The sequence below is a fragment of the Micropterus salmoides genome, unplaced genomic scaffold (genome assembly GCF_014851395.1).
Source record: "Micropterus salmoides isolate LMB-PRFRI ecotype aquatic unplaced genomic scaffold, ASM1485139v1 Ms_hic_scaffold_6, whole genome shotgun sequence".
In the NCBI taxonomy this organism is placed as follows: Eukaryota; Metazoa; Chordata; class Actinopteri; order Centrarchiformes; family Centrarchidae; genus Micropterus; species Micropterus salmoides.
Genome location: NW_024044348.1, coordinates 24669371 through 24691775, shown reverse-complemented (window position 1 = coordinate 24691775; position 22405 = coordinate 24669371). Strand labels below are relative to the sequence as shown.

The 22405-nt window shown below is 40.1% G+C and overlaps 1 protein-coding gene across 1 annotated transcript; it reads left to right on the top strand.

Moving 5' to 3' along the window:
* Nucleotides 1-17290: 17290 nt before the first annotated feature.
* On the top strand, nucleotides 17291-22400 carry LOC119890708. Its single transcript, XM_038702086.1, has 2 exons — nucleotides 17291-17726; nucleotides 21611-22400. The coding sequence occupies exons 1-2, from the start codon at nucleotides 17385-17387 to the stop codon at nucleotides 21950-21952; spliced, it is 684 nt and encodes a 227-aa protein (XP_038558014.1). The 5' UTR covers nucleotides 17291-17384; the 3' UTR covers nucleotides 21953-22400.
* Nucleotides 22401-22405: the final 5 nt, after the last annotated feature.

Here is a 22405-nt window from a genome sequence, read left to right as displayed (position 1 = left end):
CAAAGTGATTGTGGTAGAGTGCTGGCACGTTTAAACAGGAAGTTGTTTCCATTTATTTAGTTTTAGCGCTCATGTAAATGCTTTGTGGGATTGATCTGTCAGGTTGGATTAATACAGAATTGGGGCTCCAGAAAATGCTATCGAGTGAATTTGTTTACAGATTGTGTAATGCTGGGTAATGCTTCTTTTTTTTTTTTTTACTGGTCTGTGATTTCAAAAATATTTCCTTGAAAGTTTCCTGGAAACAAAACTACATAAATTGGCACTAATTATAAGGAAAATATGTCCTTGAATAAAAAGCAAAATTTTAACCCAAGCAATTATTAATTCATTATTTATTTGGCTTGAAGACAGATTTCACAACCAGTTACAGTTTAGAAATCATACCCGACCGTAGTGCTTTGGGCAAAAGACAAAGGTGTGGCCTTTCCCTTAACCAACATGTCAACATCAGCACACACCGCCAGTGTGCTTGCTTCCAGTGGTGGATAGGAGCTCTCTGCCACTCCCTCCCTCTTCTCCTCCAATCAGCTCCGTCCCTCCCTTCTCTCATCTCCTCCTTTATCTCTTTCCACCTCCACCCAATTCTTTTCTCTCGCTCTTTTGCCTTTCGACTATCTCCATCCCCCCCACCCCCACCCCACCCAACCCCCCTCCTCTCCTCTCTGTGTCTGTCCTTGAATGAATGCTCTCTGACTAGTGGAACATATGCTGCTGGTTGTTCAATACCCTCCCTCTGAGCGGGGGCTCATCCATGCATGTGTGTGCTCTGTGCTCTGTGAGCGTGTGTGTGTAAATGAGACAGAGATTGTTGTGGGTGTGTGTTTGTGTGTCTGTCCCTGTGTGAATACGAGTGTGTGTGTGTGTGTGTGTGTGTGTGTTCATTGAAACATATGCCTCCTGTTGCACATTGGCCATCTGTTCGTTGAATGGACTGATGGAGTGCTGCTGTAACCATGGCAATAGGCCATTCAGTCAAATAGCCCGTCAAACAACCCCTGGCTTCTGTGTGTGTGTGTGTGTGTGTGTGTGTGTGTGTGTGTGTGTGTGTTTGTATGTGTTTATGTTTAGGAATTGACTGGCAGAGTGGAGGAATTCCCACATGTTGATGAAATGAGGTTGACCCTCCAAGACGACCTCCTCCTACGTTATCCCATTTCTCCTTTTAGTCTCCACATTTGGACAGATTTTTTTAAACTACTGTAGCTGACTGAGGACATTGTCTCCAGGAGACCTTCCAACCCTGACAGACCATTTACAAACTAGGAAAAAAACATTGCACAGTTGATCTTTGAAGCACCTTTTAAGGTTTGAATAGAGACAAAAGACAACACTGCGGAAACATACTGTACATTCAGATTAGTTTCACTAGAGTTTAACTTTATTACAATAAGATAATAAAATTAATTTTGTTTGTGGTAAAATCTGTTGCTTATTACTGTGCATTCAGAAATCCTTGTAATGCTTTCCTTGCAGGGGTTTTATCTCTGGACTACTGCCAAGTGTTCACACACAGCACGATAACGCGAATAAACGCAACCTGTGATTACTACAGCTGTATGAACCCAAAGTAAATATTTTGCTGTGATTTAATTGCAATAAACGGATCAAACTGATGCCGAAATAACTACAATATGATGCCGATTTGTTAAACATATGAATTCGTGCTTTGTCAGGTCTATCAGGACAACAGCTTCTAAAATGTTTGTTTTCTGAATGAAGTTCGGATCGATCAGGGCTATGCTATGCTAACTTCTTCACAGTAATGTACAAAGATAGCTGGAATAAAGAAACAGAAACATATTTTCTGAACTCACCAGGTAGTTCAACTTCCTCGCTTTCTTTTCTCCAAGCAATGTCCTGTTTTGTCCGTTTTTTATCTAAATATGAAGTAGTAGTCCAACAGATCTCTGGGTGCCCATAGACGCTAACAGCAACGACACTGATAGGCTATCACAACTCAGCGTCATGTGACTTTCTCGAATTTTCAACTCACATGAAGGCCTCCTTGTCGCAGGCAGTGCCCCCTCCGCACCTCCTAACAGGAAATTGTGGCTCTCAGCGTCTTTGCATTGACTTTGTATGTAAACGCACCGCCCCCAAAACTCACTTCACTTTTGGTCTGAAAACACCATTAGACTTTCACGTCCATCCTAAGTGTATTTTCTTCATGCCTCCTATAGCTCTTACAGAAAGCTTTTTGTTTTGCTCAGCCTTTCCAATAATTATTAGTCTAAAAGAAGCTCAAGAAACAGTTAATAATTGTTGGTTATTAACCAACAGCTAACCCTGCTTCAAGTTAGTTTCCCTTACTTTACTTACTTTACTTTACTCCTTTACTTTACTTTTGCTTACTTAATAATAGTTTAAAACAATAAATAGGTTTTTGGAGAATATTTATAGAATTAAATTCACAAATACAGACAAGTATACTGTGCTTACAACCACACACATGAAAAGCATTACACACACACACACACACACACACACACACACACACACACACAAACAGCAGAAGGGCAACAGTGAAAATGAATATTGAGTTTCAACTGTCTCTAATCACTGGCCTATTCATCTGCACTCAGTCAGACCATTCAGCAGCCCCACCCTCACACATACACTGGCCCCACCTATCCACTACACACACACACACACACACACACACACACACACACACACACACACATAGTGCTGGCCATATGTCAGCCCATCTCCTCTGAGACGCCTCTCCTGGGACCCCCATTTATTTTGTATTACACTATATGTGTGTGTGTGTGTTCTGTAATGTGTTTGCCATCTCCTCTTTCGTGTCAAAAACTGGCTAAAGGAATCTGAGAGAGAGAGATTCACTTAAACAAATGTAATTTATTAAAAAGATTAACACCATCAAACAATAGGGTGTGTACCTCAACAATGAAAGCAGTGCATGGATGAGTTGGTGATGAGGAGGTATTGAGGGGGTAAACCAAGTGAAGATGATGCAAGGTAGATTTTAGCTGTTGGAAGAGGGAGGCAGGAGGAACCACACTGACCAGCTGATATAGACCAAGGCTTCAGATGAGCTTAATCAGCTGATGACCCTCCCATGTCAGCCAATTGTCTACTGAGGTTGGCAAAGGCAGCCTCAATCAGAGTGGGAGGGGCGTGACAAGCAGGTGAATTGGCAAGTAGATGGTCACATGGCAAAACTAGTTAACTGGTGAATGACAGTTTCTGATCTCTTATGATTAATATCCTAATGAAGTGACTACAGTGCCCGAAAATTACTGATTTGCTTTTGTTGTGACAGAGAAATGTGGAATACAGAGAAGTGAGTAGTGTGGACAGCAGGAAATCAGGTTCAACTCCTGGACCAAAGTGCACATAATGCTAAAAATAAGCACCAAAGCTCATCACAAGTGTCCATCAAAGTGCCCTGCAGCTGGACAAAGCGCCAAATTCACATTTTTCTGCCTTCACAAAATTCCAGCAACCAAACTTAACACAAAACTGGAATTACATAAGCGCCAAACCAAAGTAGCACTCCAAAAGGTTCCTCTAAACAAAGGCTCACTGGCCAACTAAAACGTTTCACGGGGCAAAACCCAAAAAAGAAACCAAGACTAAACAAAAAGCACTTATTTTACACTCATTGCCTTTTTTGTTTAAGGATACAAACCCAAGACAAAAAGACATGTACTGGAACATGTGCAATTGTGAAATAAAGCTCCCAGCGTTATCTAACTACATCCACTCACAATCTAACTAGTCTAAATACTAGCACTTGGACAGGTACTGGTGGTGGGTGGGGATTCCACCACAACCAAAAGACAACCAGAAACTGGTGGGTCCCTTTGAAACAAGATAAATGCTCCCAAGACATTGTATTCATTCACATTCTCTGCCACACTAAAGTGAAAACGACAAACAACAAACTGAAATGGGGCTATATTTGACCACCACATTCCTCTAATCCCAAAACAAAGATGTTTTTAAACCAAACAGGTAGGGGACTAACGCTCCCTTCCAACTTCCACTAAAACAAACTCCACAGTAGTAACAAAGTAACCAGATTGAACATACGTTTTAGTATTCGGTGAAGACACAAACTGTTGTCTGCTGTGGGTTGATATTTTGCATTTCAGAAGTAAAAACAGTTGATGTGTTTTTATGTGGACCTGCTGAAACCAGTGGCCCCTGTGGCTTGTTTGCCTGCAGGCCATAACTGACATTGATTCCATGAGACGGGACGGCAAACTCAGTATTTGGGTTTCAGCAAGTTGTCATAGTGGCGTCTGTGTGTGTCTGACTGTAGACACATTAATGGGAACACAAACTCAAAAACAACACAGGATTTAAAAATATTCAAAGGTTTCAACAGCAGTGCAGTCGGGTCCCAAATAATCTATTCTTTAATATGGGGACAGTTTTCCTGAACATGGAGCCATAGCCACTGTCTAAGTTCCAAACTCTGACAAGATATTTTAAAAGGGGTGGCAGTAGTGCAGTGGATAAGACATACCTGTGTTTGATTCCCACTGCGACACATCCATCCAATGTATTCCTGAGCAAGACACCTAACCCTTAGTTGCTCCAGAGGCGTGTGACCTCTGACATACTGTATATAGCAATTGCAAGTCACTTTGGATAAAAAAGTAAATATGATCTATAAGTGAAACTGTAGCTCTTTACACAAACTAGAGGAAATCCATCACTCTGATTTTGGACAACTAGTTGTTCTTTGTAATTAGTACATTCATGAAAATGCCAGCATGCATCATAAAAAAGTGTCCCTGTAAATGCTACCGTAGACACTTTATTTTATATTTCAGGTAATGTTTACCTTTAAAAAAGGATTGAACAGAGCAGAATGGTCTTTTCTCATTCAGAATGAAGCTCACTAATTTGTTGAATGATGCTGCTTTATAGTAACAGCGTTAAGTTCAAAGCTTTAGTTTTTTTGGACAAATTCTTAATGTGAGGGTGAATTGTTTCAGATTTTACTCTCTAACAATGCCCAAGTACATGGTAAACACCGCTTTGTCTAAGACCCGGGGTACATTTGATCAGAACTCCTTCAAATGGCGTGCGGTCTGACCACGTCTGAAATCAAATGTGTTTATAGTGGTTCGGAACAGCCACACACAGGCGGGGTGAAAAGCAGGACGTTATAGAATGGGGGGGGGGGGCGCAATATTGTTTTAATATGGAGATAACTGCACGCAATTTCAGACAGTCTGTCCTGGAAGACATTCATAGTGTTGCGCTCTGTTGTACATGCAAAAAGTGACACACAGGTAACGTAAAAACAACGAGAAGCTTCAGCGCTTCAAGTCAATTTTCTTTCCATCTATATAGGATCATTCCATGTGAAGGTATTTTGTGCATTTGAAAGAAGAGGCTGACCCAGAACACTTTAGAGGGATTACATATCCCATCTGGCCTGGGAATTCCTCTGCATCCTTTACAAAGAGCTGCAGAATGTGGCTAAAGAGAAGGCCATCTGTGTTACCTTAGCCTGCTGCCAAGCTGCAACCCAGATCTGGATAGTAAGATCACGTGGTAAATGAATGGATGTATGAATGATACAGACATTAGCTCAGTAGATGATGAACATAAGTTGATGGGTGTAATTTATGTTTGATATATCAAGATGATCATGGTGGGATAATATGAAGTTACAGGCTCACTTTAAATGTGTCTTTAAGTCATTTTTAATACTGTCAGGAAATAAACAGACAAAAAAGCCCCATAAAAACTGTGTGTGTAAAGTAAGTTAACACTTTATAGTAACAGTCAGAGTCTGAGTAGTACAGCATTAAAAAAACATTCAGGGATCCCCCTCTAATGCAACAGGGGACTAACTGGAGCGTCCTGGTTGTTTGGCAGCTGAGACTCATTCCATGTTGCGGTGTTTTGTGTTTGAGCCCAAATTATGATCTTGGTTTAATGTCAACCACCTAAATTCTTTCCTATTCTGTTGGTCTCTCACCACTGTCTCCACTATCAGACATGCCTTAAATATACTGTTACATTTTCCATAAGTAATACTTTTGTTGTTATTAGTGTTAATGCTGATTGGTTGTCCTTGAGAAGAGCCATGCCGCGTATTTCTCAGCCCACAAGACAAGAGACAATTGTTTCCTGATTTATGAAACTCATAGTCTCTTTTCTCCCGTCAACAATAAGAGAAAAACAAAAAGATGTTTAAAATTCAAAAGACATGTTCAGTGCCTGTGTGTTTTAGTCAGTCTGGGAGCGCCTGTGTCATTTGAAATGTGACTGCATGTAAGTGTGTGTGTGTGGGTGTGTGTGTGTGTGTGTGTGAAACAGGTTTAACTCAGCTTATACAAACATCTTGTGCGATCACCAGAAAACCAGTTGCATAATCTTCAAAAGACAAGCATTAAATGGTCCGTTCACCCAAATTACCAAATAAGGCTGAAACCACTGGCTTGATCAATCATTTACTAATGCTTTATAGATAGACTTATCAATACAAGCAACTTTGGGGTTCACACAACCCACATATTATTTCAACAGGAAGATGACTCCAAAGGACTGTTTTCTACAAATTATAACAACTTATAAGCTCTTTGTAAAAGGCGCCTTAGTCGAAAGTGGTTGAAAGAGATTCCAATCAAACTTTATTGCAGCAATGCGTTTCCCGATTCCAGTTACTTTGGGAAGTACAATGTTATTATAAGTGAGGGAAATAACGACTTAAAAAAAAACCACGTTGTGATAAACTTAAATGATCCTTTTAAGACAAATCAATAAGTAATGAAAAAACTATTTTGACGTTCTCTGTGCCTCCTATTGACCGCAGCCTCTTCCAAGTCTCAGTGAGCACAGATTAATTTTTATCCCATGGGTCTGATTGTGAAGCTTCTGCTTTTTGTATTTGTACTTTTGTATGTCTTGAGCAGTTGAAAATCCATCTTGGTTGACAGATGATGATGAATACAATATATCTCTGTGTATGCGGGGGGTGTAATATTGTGAAACAACAATTGAATTGTAGAAAATATTCAGCAAACACAGCATTACTGACCACAGTATTGTCAACTAGTTAGGGTTAACCAAGATGTGTGTGAGCATGCAAACTAAAGTTGTGTGTCACATCTGGTTGTGTGAGTTCGTGAGCGTTTCAGCTGTAAACTCTGGTAGCCTCAGACCACTTTTTCCAACTTTGTTGTTTATTTCTTTCTTTTTCTCTTGATTTATTGAGTGCTTTGTTTTGTTTGGTCTTTTCTGACATCAGTCTCACCACTTTCTCTCTCTCTCTTTTTCAAAATCTTCTTTCGACTTTTCTCTCTCCTGTCTTTGTCATATCTGTGTGGGATTTTGTGGAATTTAGTGCAGTTGTAGAGTCCTGACAACTGTGCGGAGACATCTGTCCTTCCTCCCTGCAACTATAAATGTAAGTGTTTCGTTCTGCTTAGAGCAAAGCGGTTTAGATAATTTATTCTCTGCTGGGTCAAGAAAGGAATGTTTGTCTGTGTGTACCTGTCCATCTGTGAGTATATTATTGGTCGGACATCCACAAAAACCTTTAGACACACATGTTATTCACACTCTGCACAAACACACACACACACACACAGTGCAGTCTGATCCTGATTCTTTACACACACTTAATTTTAGGTCAGCAATTCTACCTGTGTATACTTGGTTTTTGTGAAATGCTTTAAACAGGGAGCCACAATGTGCGTGCAGTGTGCGTTGACACAGTGACTGCTTCCATCTGCAGCTATTTTGTGTTCATCTTAAAGATGAAAGAAAAAATACCCATTGTTTTGTCTCTCGCTGTGAGAGTCATCTTCACAGAGGTCTGTGGGTTTGTGCTCCCACAATTGTAATCCACAATATATTTGAATGAGCGTATGAGTGTTGTGCGTAGTGTCTTTTCACAATGGTGGAAAAATAACTCAAATGTCTAAGTGTGTGTTAACATCTAATGTCAGTGCCAGAATGTAAAAATTTACTTACACTAACATTAAGTAGCAGTTAAGCAGTGATAATTAGCAGGGCAACCCGCTCTACCTACTGAGCCACAGCCACCCATTGCTCCACATTGCTTTCGACCAATGACTTTGCTGCCTGTTAATCTTTCACCATGGTGCCAAAAAACAGAGATTTAAAAAGAAATTCATGAGACCCCAGATTTGAATTATAAAGATGTTCTTTTTGATATTTTGTAGGCATGATGGGGGTTGTGATAGCATAGTGGATAAGAAGCATGCCTTTGGTGTGAGAGACCTGGGTTCAATTCCCCACTGTGACCTGTCCAACATGTCCCTGAGCAAGACACTTAACCCCTAGTTGCTCCAGAGGCGTGCGACCTCTGACATATATAGCAATTTGATAAAAGCATCAGCAAAATAAATGTAATGTAAAGAGTAGGATTTTCCTAAAATAAAAAAATCCTTCTCAATCATCACTAGCTTGCTAAAGTATCTGTAAAATATAATGTTCCAAAAATAGTAGCTAGCAGTGTACGTACACACAAGTCCTGCTGTCAATCAACTGAAATAGCTTTCAGTTTAGAGAAAATAAAAACCTTAAGGGGTATAGTGCTGAGTTTGAGCACAATTTTCTGGATCACAGAAGCCACGCTAGTCCCAAACCCTTGTAGATCGTCTGAGACTCAGTGCTAGTGTCTGTAATGAACATGTGTACGGCTGACGATAGCTAACATCGCTGTAGGCAGTGCATTATTTTTTTAACACTGAAGAACTGATACAGCAGCGTCGTATACAGCATTGGGGGGGGGGGGGGGGGTGCTTCTGGTGTCGCCGAGCTGAGGCCTTTGAAGTAATAGACACACAATAAGTGAAAACACTGTAGTGATGAATGTTTTCAGTATTAAATCTCAATCTCAATCAATATGGTCATTTTTATTTTTCTGAGCCCTACCACATCAGAGGAACAACAGCACACATGGATTCTATTTTGCTGCGGATTCTCCCTTAAACTAGTTCATCAGTTACCCCCCTCCCCCTGCTGCTAGAAACTACCGTGCCTGTTCCACTTATCAATGGCATTCCTGTGTTAATGCATGAATCATGACACTTTGACTCTGTGCTTCTCTTTCTTCCTTTCCCTCCCTCTCATTCATATCGTTCTACCTTGGTAACGGTTTAACCCTCCACAGATGACTTTGTGTGGGGACTTCCTCTGAAGTGCTGATGGGTCACACGCATGACGACCAGGTTAACAAGCAGGCAGGTTTGGGAGGTGGGGATAGTGGGTCATGGTTAAAGGTCGGGATAACAGGGAAATCCCAGAGCTCAATGCAGGGCCACTCATCCTCCTGTGGGATGATTACTTCTGAAATCTGCTTTGATCTGCAGCTCGTCCACAGTGCCTCTTCATCAGGTGACAAAAGACTGTCTGCAGGTGATCTTTTTTTTTTCTTAGACATACAGAACTTGCAAACATGTACAGTATCCTGTTTGTGCTGCACTGTGAGCCGGAGATGGTTTCCTACACTTCAGGAACGCACTGCTCTTTATACACAAATGAGTCATGTATGTTTTTTATTTGATACTTTCTCTATGTTCAGCTTTCTGTACAATTATCCTGTTTTTTTTGTATCTTCATGAATTTTAAAATACATTATAACAGTGCTGTCTAATTTATGTTGCCAGTCTCTCCACATGGCAGCAATCCAGTATAGCTGGGTTGTGAACACAGTACTCACATAAAACAAAATGTGCATGATCAAAAATGCATCACTGTCGGAGAGAAAAAATGGGAAAGCAGCAGTTTAACTGACATTTTACAGTCTGTCAAACCGCAGTGGCGTCTTCCTTTGTGTAAATCACACAGTCCTCGCTGTAAATGCCTGACTGGAAACTCTTTGATCACAGAGAAAAACAAATGAGAAAAGAGAGGGAGGTCTCCATTTCACTGGTAAGGGGGAACCCCACATGTTGCCAGGTTATCTATTTCCATCTGGAGACATGCGCACCTGATCAAATTAGACTGCAGACTTAATACTCAGTACACTATGAGCAGTACTACTGTACTCCAGGTTTAAATAATAGAAGTTATGCGGGTAAAGGGGCTTTCAGCTATGGTGGGAGCAGATACTACTTGGTTCCCCAAAATAAAAAGCAAACATGGACACTTAATAAGGCTTATATAGTATAACTTGATGGAAGAAAACCAAAAATACAGCTAAGCAGCTCCATGGCACACAACAGAATACTGTTGGGAAAACAATAATATTATATAAAATAATGATATGGAAAAATGTTTCTGCTGCACAAAAACAAACACACTGTGTGGTTTGGGGAAACAGCAGAAGAGCTGATAGCTCTTCAGCAGGTACATGCCACTTCATCCTGCTCTTTGATAAGCACAGACACTTCCCTTTAACATGGGACTGACAAACACACACACACACACACACACACACATGCACACACACACACACACACACACACACACACTCACACGACTCTCCATCCTGTCATGCCGTTATCCTTTGTGGCTGTGTCCAAACCAAGCTGTCAATTTTGAAAATGCATCATTTTGGTCTTCAGCCCACATTTAGCATATTAAGTGGAGCATTTCAAAAAGTGCTTTCTGGGGCTTCAAAACCTCAAAATGGACAACAACACAGAAAAGTAATGGAGCTGTTATTGACCAATTCATTAACAGATGCAGTCTGTAGTGCACGCTTCTGTTGTTTGCCAAGTGTAAGAGGAGCAACATGAAGAGATTCTGCTGTTTTCATTTTGTTCAGATGTCTCAGCGTAGATTTTCACATGTGAACAACTTTTTCCGATGTGTCCGCTTTAAAGTATCATAGTGCACCTTATCTGCATGATTATGCTTGTGTGCAAGAGATAAAGAGTGTGTGAAAGAGATGAAGACATCTAGAGTTAATGAGAGAGGAAACGGCACACTGTATTCACACCCAGAAGATGAGTAAGATGCTGAGCAAGGCAGAAGAAAGGAAGAAAGAGCTATCACAGAAGCCTTAAATAGTACAAATGAGTCCCAGTCGCTCTTTAGCATGTGTCCGTTAAAAGGAACAGGATGTGTGTTTGTTTGTGTGTGAGAGAGAGAGAGAGAGAGAGAGAGAGGCAGCGAGAGTTTACAGGGCAGATTGGCAGTATGGAGCCTTGTCATCCGTCTACTGTGAGAGTGCTAGCAGTTTAACTGGCCTCCTGAGCTTCTGACGTCTTCCAAGATGTCCACATCTGTATCATACATGTCTAATATTTTGTACTGTCAGAGTTCAAACAAGCCACTTAACCTCGGCCAATTTTAAGACTGAAATTATGGTTGGGTAATGTTTTATGTTCCTCAACAAAACAATGTACAGTGTATTTTTAGCTTTAGAAAACTCCTCTACACTGGTGCACACAGCGGCATGTTGTACTCTCATGATGCTGCATTTAGCTGTCTCGGTGTGTTGGTGTGAGATCAAACCTTTTCCACAAGAGAGATGTCTCAAGCAGCAGTGAAACAACGTGACAATTAACCACTCCATTGAAAACAAGGGCTCATTTTTCACTGTAAAATAGGCATTTAACGTGTTTGTATGAGAAGGTCACATTTCCACAGCAGGAATCCTGTTTGACAAAATAATGACTGTCATGACAGAAAAAGCATCATTCCTGTGGTTTTTAATGTTTTAGCCCTTTAGCTATGAATTTCATGTAATTTGCATGAGTGCCAAACATTTTCCAAAGCATACCGTATGTTTCAGACCCTCCAGGCAGCCATTCCCATTCCTTTCCATGTAGTTCAGATATTTGAAACCTACTTGACATGGGTAATCCATGGGTAATCCATCACAGGGAGCATTTTGTCCAATTTATTAGCTGTATTTAGTCATTTTAATCAATAAAGTTTTCTGTAATGTATTACCTATGCCGTGCTCTGGATAATGGTTGGCAAACCTAAAGTAGACTTCAATGGGCTAAAACTGGCAAAGCCGCCAGTATGTTGCTTTAATATGCACCATGGATTTCTAGTATGGGTGTGCATGTGTGTGTGTGTGTGTGTGTGTGTATTAGCAGGTTAGTTACAGGATCATCTCCTATCGTCAATGAGGTGTGAACCCCAGACTTCTCACATCCCCCCACCCCCATCTTTACACCAGCCCAGGTGTCAAAGCCCCCACTGAGGTGGCACTTATCACTGGTCTGGGAAAGAGATGCTCTGCAACAACACACACACACACACACACAGACACACAGACGCTCAGATACCAGAGGATGACTCGGGTTGGAAAAAGTCTCTCCTTCTCAGCAGATATTAAGGTCTATAGATTACAACCGTGAGAGCAGCACTGGTTTCTGAATTTGGTTCTTCCGACTGCCTTAAGTCTGTCTATTAAACCGCCTTGTCAAAGATTTTGGTCACTGATCTACATTATCTTGTTCAGCATGTTGGGCCTCGTCTCAGATACTAACAACGAGTCGCTCACTCACAGATTTATCTATGACTACCTGCCTGGTGTCTGTTTTTAGGCCGTGTATCTGGCTCTGTTCTCCCTCCTCCTTTCCTCTGAAGATAAGTGTGTCACTCACACAGCAGAGATTGTGCGTTGAGACGATTTGGGACGTTGAGTCACCCACTAATGGCAGATAACACAGCAGACAGACATTCACATCAGCAGTTGGAACGCCAAACCATTAATTTTTGTCAAATGTATGGCAGAGTTCATAAATACTCACAAAATTTACAGTTACACTTTGTTATAAACTCAGTAGCAACTTTTGAGTAGTACGGGTTCACCATGCAACAGAATACTTCAACAGGGCGTAGAGGATAAACACGAGTACAGAGAATATAAACATTTGTGGAGTGAAGTAGTCAAATGGTGGCAGCAGTGACCTCATGACCAAAGGGTCAGCGGTTCAAATTCCTGGACCACCTGGTAGAGAAAGTGGCTGAGACACAGCAGCTACCATTAAAACGCTGTAAAGCAAGATACCCAATATTCAGTCGCTGCTGCGGATCTGTTCAGTTAACATCAAGGGCAGACTGTGGTTTGCACTGGACTTGGCATCTGCCAGACGTCTCTCTGCTACAGCACTCGCTTAAACTGTCTGTCCATAGAAAATAATGTGTATCTTCTGTATAAATTATGCAACTTGATTATCAGATATTTATTGTGAAAAACATCTTAAAAACAGCTTACATATTGTAGATTGGCATAAAATGTAAGTTGCAAAGTGGCCAGATATTGAGATTAAAATTGTATAAATCACTGTCTTCACATTAAGATTTAATCATGCGAGTCCCTGTAATTTGAAAGTGCTACCATTAGTGTCAACCCCACTGCTCTGTGCTGAAGATGAGGCTGATTGTTTTGATGTGCGAGGCTGTGTGATTGAGTCCCTGTGGCTCCCTCTAGGCAAACTGTTTGCACACATGTTAGCACATTAGCAAAGTGAGCATGACACTTAACATGTTATGTCAAATCTTGTTGTTTTGTTGTGTTGCCAACACTGTGAATTTCTGTATCGCAAAGAGATTTGCTACAAGAGATGAAGCTTTGCTTTTTTAGTAGACATCCCAAACAACCTCAGTTATCATATTACATTAGGATAGTGTCTTTTATGTGAGCTCTTTCATACATTAAGGTAAATAACAATAATTGTTAAATCTCTTGTGGTCTCTTATGCTTTGAGGTTGTGTATTGTGTCACTACATGCAGAAATTATTTTAAAGAAAAGCATTTTTCCCTAACTGGTATTTTGCCTGCATACAATCTGTTTCTGTTCACCTGAAAAACAGAAATCATGGAGTTTTTCTGCTGAGCTCTCGAGTCACACAAAGTGAGAAAACTTGCTGCTGCAGCTCATGAAGGAAGATAAAGGCTCCCCTGCTCTCTTGTGGTTCCCCACTGTCTGCTGACAGGCAGTCCGCCACAATCACAGCATGAGTGAGATGCTGGTCTGGTGAAAATGTTCATATATTTACGTAATATCTATAAACATACTTTTATACAGACTGAATTGGAAAGATTTCTCTATAAAATTAGTTTTTCCTTTGTCTGGAAGCAAAACTGGTGTGGTCTCTGGTGTTTCTCTGTACCCCTCTTTTTGGTGAAGGTTCCCATTTTCATCCCAAACTTTCAATTAAAGGTTTTGTGAGCCTTTTATTGCAGGGGTTTTAACCTATTCTGCTCCATCATCACATTTTTAATTCTCAAAATTCTCTTGAGTCCCCTGCACTTAGAGATCTGTCACTTTGTCATCTGAACATGTTGTGCAAATAAGGAGCCTCAGAGAACTATAGTAGATTAAAAGCAATATAAATACATCAACAGAGATCTCTCATGATGGTGTCTATACATATGGCATGAAAAAGGTAAGCCATGATGACTCTTGATGTGTATTTGACCTGCAGCCCCTCTGAACAAACAATAGCTGTTTGTTTCTCTGTTGTCAACAAGAATCAGTCAAAATGAAGTAAATCTGCTGACCATCACTTGTGCTGACTTTTTAATCTGTGTTTTTGCTTTAAATGAAGGTGTCTTGATTTTCTGGATCCCAGTAAATGATAGGTTGCCACCTCTTGTGGACCCTATGGTAGTAGTCTAGCCAGTTGTACTGTAATTGTCACTGTAACTGGGTGTGCAATCACTGGTGACATCCCTGTAATAATAACCAATGTCCTCATAATTGGTGTTATCCATTGTGCTGCCCCTGTAATCTGTACTGTCCTACATGAGGAACCTTCCAGGTGACACTTAGACGGCCTCCAACAGAGACGACAGAGAAGTTTGATCTGTCACATCTTGGCATTGTGGCCTTCACATGTAAATGAAATTTGATGCAGCGATGTAAGTATTCATCACACCTGCCTGGAGTCTCCACGTGGTTACCATTTAAAAACTATTCAAATTAGCCTTCATTTAAATTTGGCCTTTGATAATCGTATGTTATCCCAAACCAAAAGATCCTAACCTCTGCGAAAGAATCTACATATAAATAAGACTACTGGTAAGTACAGTAAGTGTTAACATGATTTCTTTGATAATTGTGGCTTTAAAAAAAACAAAACACAAATGTAAGTCTGCATAAAATGAATAGTGGCATTAAGCCAAGAAGTCCATTTATATTTTTTCATAAGCGGGATACTCTTGACAGCAACTTACACATAAAATAAACCATAAAACTGCCCACCACACTCAATTGATTTGTTATGATGTTTTTGCTAACAATAGGATTTTTCATGGATATTTTCTTTATGTATACAAAACATGCACTTAAAAGGCAATTCACCACCTGATAGCAATTATGTTAATTATAAAGTTTGTACCATAACCAGCACTTCTGGTGTGTGTCTACCACGACTATGTTTCAGTAGCATAGATAAAAATATTTTAAACCAAAAAGACATACATAGGGAGGAAAGGAAAGAATAAAATACTATAATCCCAAAATATTATGGACAACACACTCAGCCACATACTTCATTTCTGGTCCCTTCACTGTGTCTTCAAAGGAGAAGCTCATTAAAATTATTTTTATATCTACGACAGTATTGTGTGTCCTTAAAGCGACCCCAGAGCCAAGGGATCATTCAACCATCTCAACTGCTAACAGAGTCAACAAGGTGACATATAAAAGAGTAAGTAGAGGTGAAAAGAAAAGAGCAAATCCGCCATCTAGTGCAGGCAGGCAGGAAGCACAGTACTCTGCTGGATTCTGACATTTTGAATGAAACATTTTCAGACAGAGATATCAGAATCAGAATCACTTTTTATGTCCAGGTATGTGTACACATATAAGGAATTTGACTCTCAATCGCTCTCAATGTACACATACAGAACAAGCATAAACAAACAAGACAGCAAGACAATCATGTACTGCAACATAGTGCAAAAGATGCTGGAATAAATAAATATTTTTGTGCAGGTATTATAAAAAAAAAAATCTAGATTTTTAAAAGATTCTTTCTATAGTTTAAAAGTGTGCTAAACTATATATATATAAATTATTTAACTATGCAATAAAGGAGTAAAATGCCACACCTGACAATATGTAATACTATGTGTTTTTATTTCATGATGTATTTAACATCAACCATTGAAAACTAACAATAAACCACATATTTTAAGAACAAAGAGAGGAAAACCACTCACAGTGGTATTTATAACTGTAGTTACCTGTGTGTGGAAACCCATTAGCAATGTAGGTAAATAATGGAAAACATTCATTGCTGATAAAGTGACAACTCATTATAGTTTTATCCTTATCTAACTTCATGTTGATTTATCTCAGTTATAACACATCAACATCCAAAACCTAAGAGATTATAGTACTAGTTAAAACTGATTTATTGACAGTACGTGTCTTTTTGTAAAATGCAAATTTGGCTCAGTATGGATGTATAAAGCTGCCATTTAAAGCTGTAATATGCACTTTTGCATTGTTATTTATATTCATATATTTGTTAGATGAATAGAACAGAACAGATATACTAGCAGGTTACAGAAATCAGACTTAATGCAGTCTGACTCCACTGTTGCATGACATTCAAATACGTGGACAGTTGGTTTTTGGTGTATAAAAATGACATTTTAATCTAAACTTTAGTTTATAAAACATAAACATGTTAATAATACTTTACTGTACATACTGTTTTGTTTTACCTTGATTAACCGCCATGAAATAAAACTTGTAAAAAAATTATGGAAGGAAAGGGATATACAATATGAATAGCTACTCAGTTGCTAAAATGATGAATAAATAGTAGGCCTAAACAGTATACAGCTGAAGTAGATGATAGAGTCACAGGGTCATTGTGAAGGGATTGTTCCTGACACAGTGTGTCTGGTCTGAAATGAATTGTTTATCAGAGTGATGGCCTGTGGATAAAAACTGTTCTTGTGTCTGATTGTTGTAGCATAGCCTGAGGGCTGCCTGTTTACATAGGCTTACTTGTTCTACCTGGCCTATGTCCAAAAAAAATTGACTAACAATCTGTTGAATATATGTGCAATCTAGGATGCTGTAATAATCCAATATCAGAATAAGATTTATTGCCAAGTAGGTTTTCAACATAAAACGAATAATGTGCCATGGTAGAGAGAAAATAAAAATAACCTACAATAAAGAATCTTAAATATGAAATAGAAATGTGTATGGAAGTCCATAGTCTAATTAAATATAATTTGCAATATATTATTTTCATTAACATTTGCAAACAAAATGTGATATAAGTAGTAGCCCTACCACTCCGTCGTAGATATTTTACTCAAAATAGCACACTGTACAAAAAAAAATCTATGACAAAACTTTTATTTTGAATTAATGGAGCTTTCTACTTCCCGCTGCAAACCACAACCTGGAGAGGAAGACGAACCTCCATCGTTTTCTGCCGACGAAAGGACTTCGCGATGAAGTAAATAAACTGAAAGCAACATGAACACTGTCGAAAAGAAGCTCGCGGACCTGATCCGCGACCACCCGAATCTGTACGACCAATCACGGCGAGACTACAAGGACAACCTGAAGGGGCATCTGTCCTGGAAAGAGATCGCAGACAACATGGGAAAGTCGGAGGAAGAGGTGAAGCTGAAATGGAAAAATCTACGCGACAAGTTCTGCAAAGCGAAGAAGCGAATGGCGAAGAGAAACTTCCCTCAGCTGACAGAACACGAGACCCCGGTGGAGAGGCCCGTCCCGGTGCTGTACCACCAGCTGGCCTGGCTCAGCGCCTATGTCAAACCCAGACCAGGAACTGGCACGGGAGAGCCCGACGAGGTGTGCATCCACCTGTCTGTCATTCATTTAAAATGCATTCAGGTCTTTGATTTTTAAATGCTAGCTATGTAAGTTAGCAGTTTTTAGGTAACAGTTTAAAAAAACAACAACCGTAGTTTGGCCTTTGGAAACACAGCCGCCGCTAACAATAGGCTAAGTGTAATCACACCTAGGCGTACTTACAGTATAGACTTGTAAACAGCTACATAGCTTTGTATCCCTAACGCTGGCTACATAGATTTTTTACAAGCTAAAGGCATGAGCACATCCAGCCTCATCATTAATGACTGCTGCATCCCAGAATATCCGGGTTTAGTTTTCAAAATAAAATCACTTCAAAAGCTAGGCAACCAAAACATGACTGCAATGCCACTGTATGTGTGTATCAAAGCTGAACTTTAAAACACTTTTCTACGTTTGCTTTCACAAAATAATAGACAAAGTAACAGAGTCTGACAGATACTGGAGTTTTGAGGCTAGAGATATCAACATTAACATATATTTTTCATACAGACGCTTTAAACGCCCTGCATAGCCATTCTACACCCACACCAGTGAATTTAGTAATTTGGCTGATTAGGTCTCTTCTGAGGAACGTGATCTGACTGGTCTTGAGCCAGCATAACTGAAAACACATTTAGGGGTGTGCACAGCCTTTCAGTGTAAATGTTAAAGAGATGTAAAAGGATGTATACTCTGCTGGGCAACTTACAAATACAAAAGTGTATTTGTCATTGCGTTGCATAGCAAATATTGGCCCACAATATCCACCTGACGATTAGTTTTTCTCACTCACTTTAGTACATTTCTCAGATCAGAATTGAAATTCTCAAAACTACTTGTTCAACCGCCACATCACCTCATCACTTGTGCACATCATAGAAGCAATTTCTCATTGTTTTGAACTTAATGCAAATGCTTTGACACATTGAAGCAAATGATTATGTATAATCTCCTGTTTCCTAAATTATCAGTTGCTTATGTCATGCTGATCACAATGAATTATAACGGTTATATGTTGAATAGTCTTACACCCAAAACATGTAGGCAATCATTGCATAAGTCACTACATGCAAAATGGCTGAACACAATGTCAAAATCAAAGTTAAATAAAATCAAACTTTTATTGTCATTCTTCACATTCAAGTATACAGCTGACCAAAATGTTGTTTCGTACAGACCATGGTGCATAAACAAAATAAGAATAGACTACAACAAATCACAACATACTACAGTAGCAACACAGCCGTCAGACCATTCATCTGATACACACAATAACATACACAGTGAGCAGTGAATAGTGCAATATATATCATATACGCCAGTAGATTTATGTACTTATATAATTATATATTAGCCAGGACGACAGGTCACTGGGGAGATGTCATCATCATCCCCGCAATCAGAGATTTGGTCCCAAGCCCCAGTAACAACAACCCTTACAGAATCACTCAACATAACGATTGAAGATCATAACTAAGCTGGACCCCCAAGTACAACAACCAAGATTGCCAAGGCTAAGTGACAAAGTACACTCTGAAAGTCTGCTAGAAGATGTGAATGCAGCACTACATACTATCCCTACCAAAGCCATAACCGAAACCAGTGAGCTGATGTACGCCACAGCAACAGTGATCCTAGAGATGCTTGGCTATAAGATGAACACCACAAGCCACAAAGAGCATTACCCCCCATGGAGGTGAAGGCTAGAGGCCAAGATCAAGGCAACACAAAGAGAGATTAGTCAGTTCTCAGAGCTACAGAAAGGTGCAAAGAAGGGGCTTGCTAAGAAATACAAAAAGCTGTCGATACCTTAGGCTCTGGAGACTGCCAAACAAAGACTTAACTGGCCAAAGGAGGAGATAGAGGCTACTGACATCAAGACAAGAAAGCTCCTCAAAATGCATGGAGGGTTTCACCCCAAATCCGGCACCCTGAGACTGTACACAAAGTGTAGCGAGGGAGGCAGAGGGCTAGTGAGTGTCAAGACCACTGTCCAGGATGAAACAACAAAGATCCAGGAGTACACCAGGAAGATGGCCCCCAAAGATGAAGGGCTTAGTGAATACCTCAGGCAGCAGAAACCCGAGGGTGAGGACAAGGAAGATGAAGAACCTTCATGGAGAGACAAGCCGCTACACGGCATGTACCACAGACAAATAGGAGAAGTGGCTGATATCAGCAAATCCTACCAGTGGCAGGACAGCACAGAAGCACTAATCATGGCGGCACAAGAACAGGCACTCAGTACAAGATCAATAGAGGCTGGGGTCTACCACACAGACTGTGCAAGGATGCCCCTGAGACAGTACAGCACATAACAGCAGTGTGTAAGATGTAGGCAGGACGTGTGTACATGGAACGCCATAACCAGGTAGCTGTCATAGTGTACAGGAACATCTGCCATGAGTATGGGCTGGAAGTCCCAAGGTCAAAATGGAAGACACCTCCTAAGGTAGTTGAGAATGACCGAGCTAAGATCCCGTGGGACTTCAGGATCCAGACTGACAAACTGGTGGCTAACCAACCAGACATCGTGTTGATTGACAAACAGCAGAAGAAGGCTGCAGTGATAGATGTGGCAATCCCAAGCAACAGCAACATCAAGAAGAAGGAACACGAGAAGCTTGAGAAATACCAAGGGCTGAAAGAGGAGCTAGAAAAGATGTGGAAAGTAAGAGCAACAGTGGTGCCAGTGGTAATTGGAGCACTAGGGGCTGTGACCCCCAAACTGGGAGAGTGGATACAGCAGATTCCAGGTAAAACATCAGAGGTCTCTGTCCAGAAGAGTGCAGTCCTAGGAACAGCTAAGATACTGCGCAGAACCCTCAAACTCCCAGGCCTCTGGTAGAGGACCCGAGCTTGAGGATGACACATTCCACCCCACAAGGGGTGAGAGGAGGATTTTTATTTACAGAGAGAGAGATTGTCTATATCTGTCAGTCATATTTTTCTATACATGTCTATTGGACCTTTTTTGTAAATGTCTCCTTACTGTAATTGATGAAGATATCCTTTGTGATGTGGATAAGAATCTGTGACCTGACAGACAGGAACATCAGCCTAAGGAGTGTTTCACATGCTTACATTTCTAATTTTGTTATTTGTACCGTCGTGCAATGCAGTCAGTCCTTTCTTTTTCTTTTCTGCATCACAATGACAAGGTCTGTCAACAAATTATAGTACAAACAGTAAAAATGTAACAGTGAATCCTGTCCAATCTCTTGCGATGTATAACTTTATACTCTTGAAATTGATATGCCATATTGAAAAAAGAGCAGCCTTCTGCATTTTCAGTCATTTTCATCAAAACGTTAGCCATAGTTTACATCAGAAAACACTTACAGAGTACACTGTTATATTGATAACATGACTAAACATTTTGACTATCTTGTTTGTAAACAATGACTCTAGGACTTCTGTCATTCTGATAGCACTGACATGTTCAATGACATAAAGATTTGCTTTTGAGAGATAGACTAAGGATTTTGATCAAGTTACGGGCTTTTGCTGGTAATCCACAGTGTTGTGCTGTTTGGTTGATATGTTTCGAGAAATGCACTTACTGTTTTGCAAATGTTAGGGATGATTCGAGAAATGTACCAAAGCGAGTGAGAAAAACTATAATCAGTCAGGCTCTGCAGAGAAGTATAAATTACAAAACAATACAAAATTGCCATTTGCTTCACAAAAATATACAACAGTTTTATTTTCATCTGTAGAAACCCAGTCTAACTTTTAACCTGTTTTGTTCCCAGGAGGTGGTATAGATTATAAGGGACTTTGATATGTTTGGCTGTAATCGTCAAAGAAATAGAAGCTTGTTATCAGCGTTGTTGTCTCTGGTAACCCGAAATGCCATCTGCTATTTTCCCACCACACAGGGAGCTGGAAGTGGGGATGACCTGGAGAAAGAGCAGGAAAAAGAGCGAGATAAAGATGAGAAGGAGCAGCATGGTCCCCTGCCTGTCGTTAGCACTAGCTTTTCTCATGTGGAGGCCTGTCCAAACAGCCATCAGGAGGTGGGGGTCTCTCTTAAACGTAAAAGGCAAATCGCAACAGAAACTGAGATAAGTTCTGCAGATGCCCTCACCAGCCTCAGAGATGAAGATGAACTGTTCCTGCTTAGCCTTCTGCCCTCATTGAAGAGGCTTACCATTAAAAAAAGAATGGAGGTGCGGATGAAATTCCAGCAAGTGCTTTATGCCGCAGAGTTTGAGGACTAAAGGGCTCTTTAAAAGGCAAAATTGACTGATAGTGGCTTGTCATGTTGAGGCTGTATGTTGTGATGTTGTTGTGTTAGACTGCATGATGTTAAGAGATGTGAGAGCAGATATTTTGTCTACACCCATTTATGTCACTGGGACTCAGGCCAGCCTGTACAAAACATGTAAACCTGTTAATCTGGTAACTCCATTAGCTGATTACCTTTTCTATTGAAAAGTTCTCTTTTATATTTACAGATATGACGCACAATTACACAATATTATAACTGCTCATGGTGTTATTGCTGTTAACTGATGACTGACTGACAGCACAGTGTCAACTCACATTAACAGTCAAGTCAATGTGTTAAAATAGCTGCAAATGTAAATACAGTTGTTTTCTTTAACTTTGTAGTTGAATTATTTCTACCATATATTTTTAAAAATAAATATTTTCTTGCTTCTGCAATACTG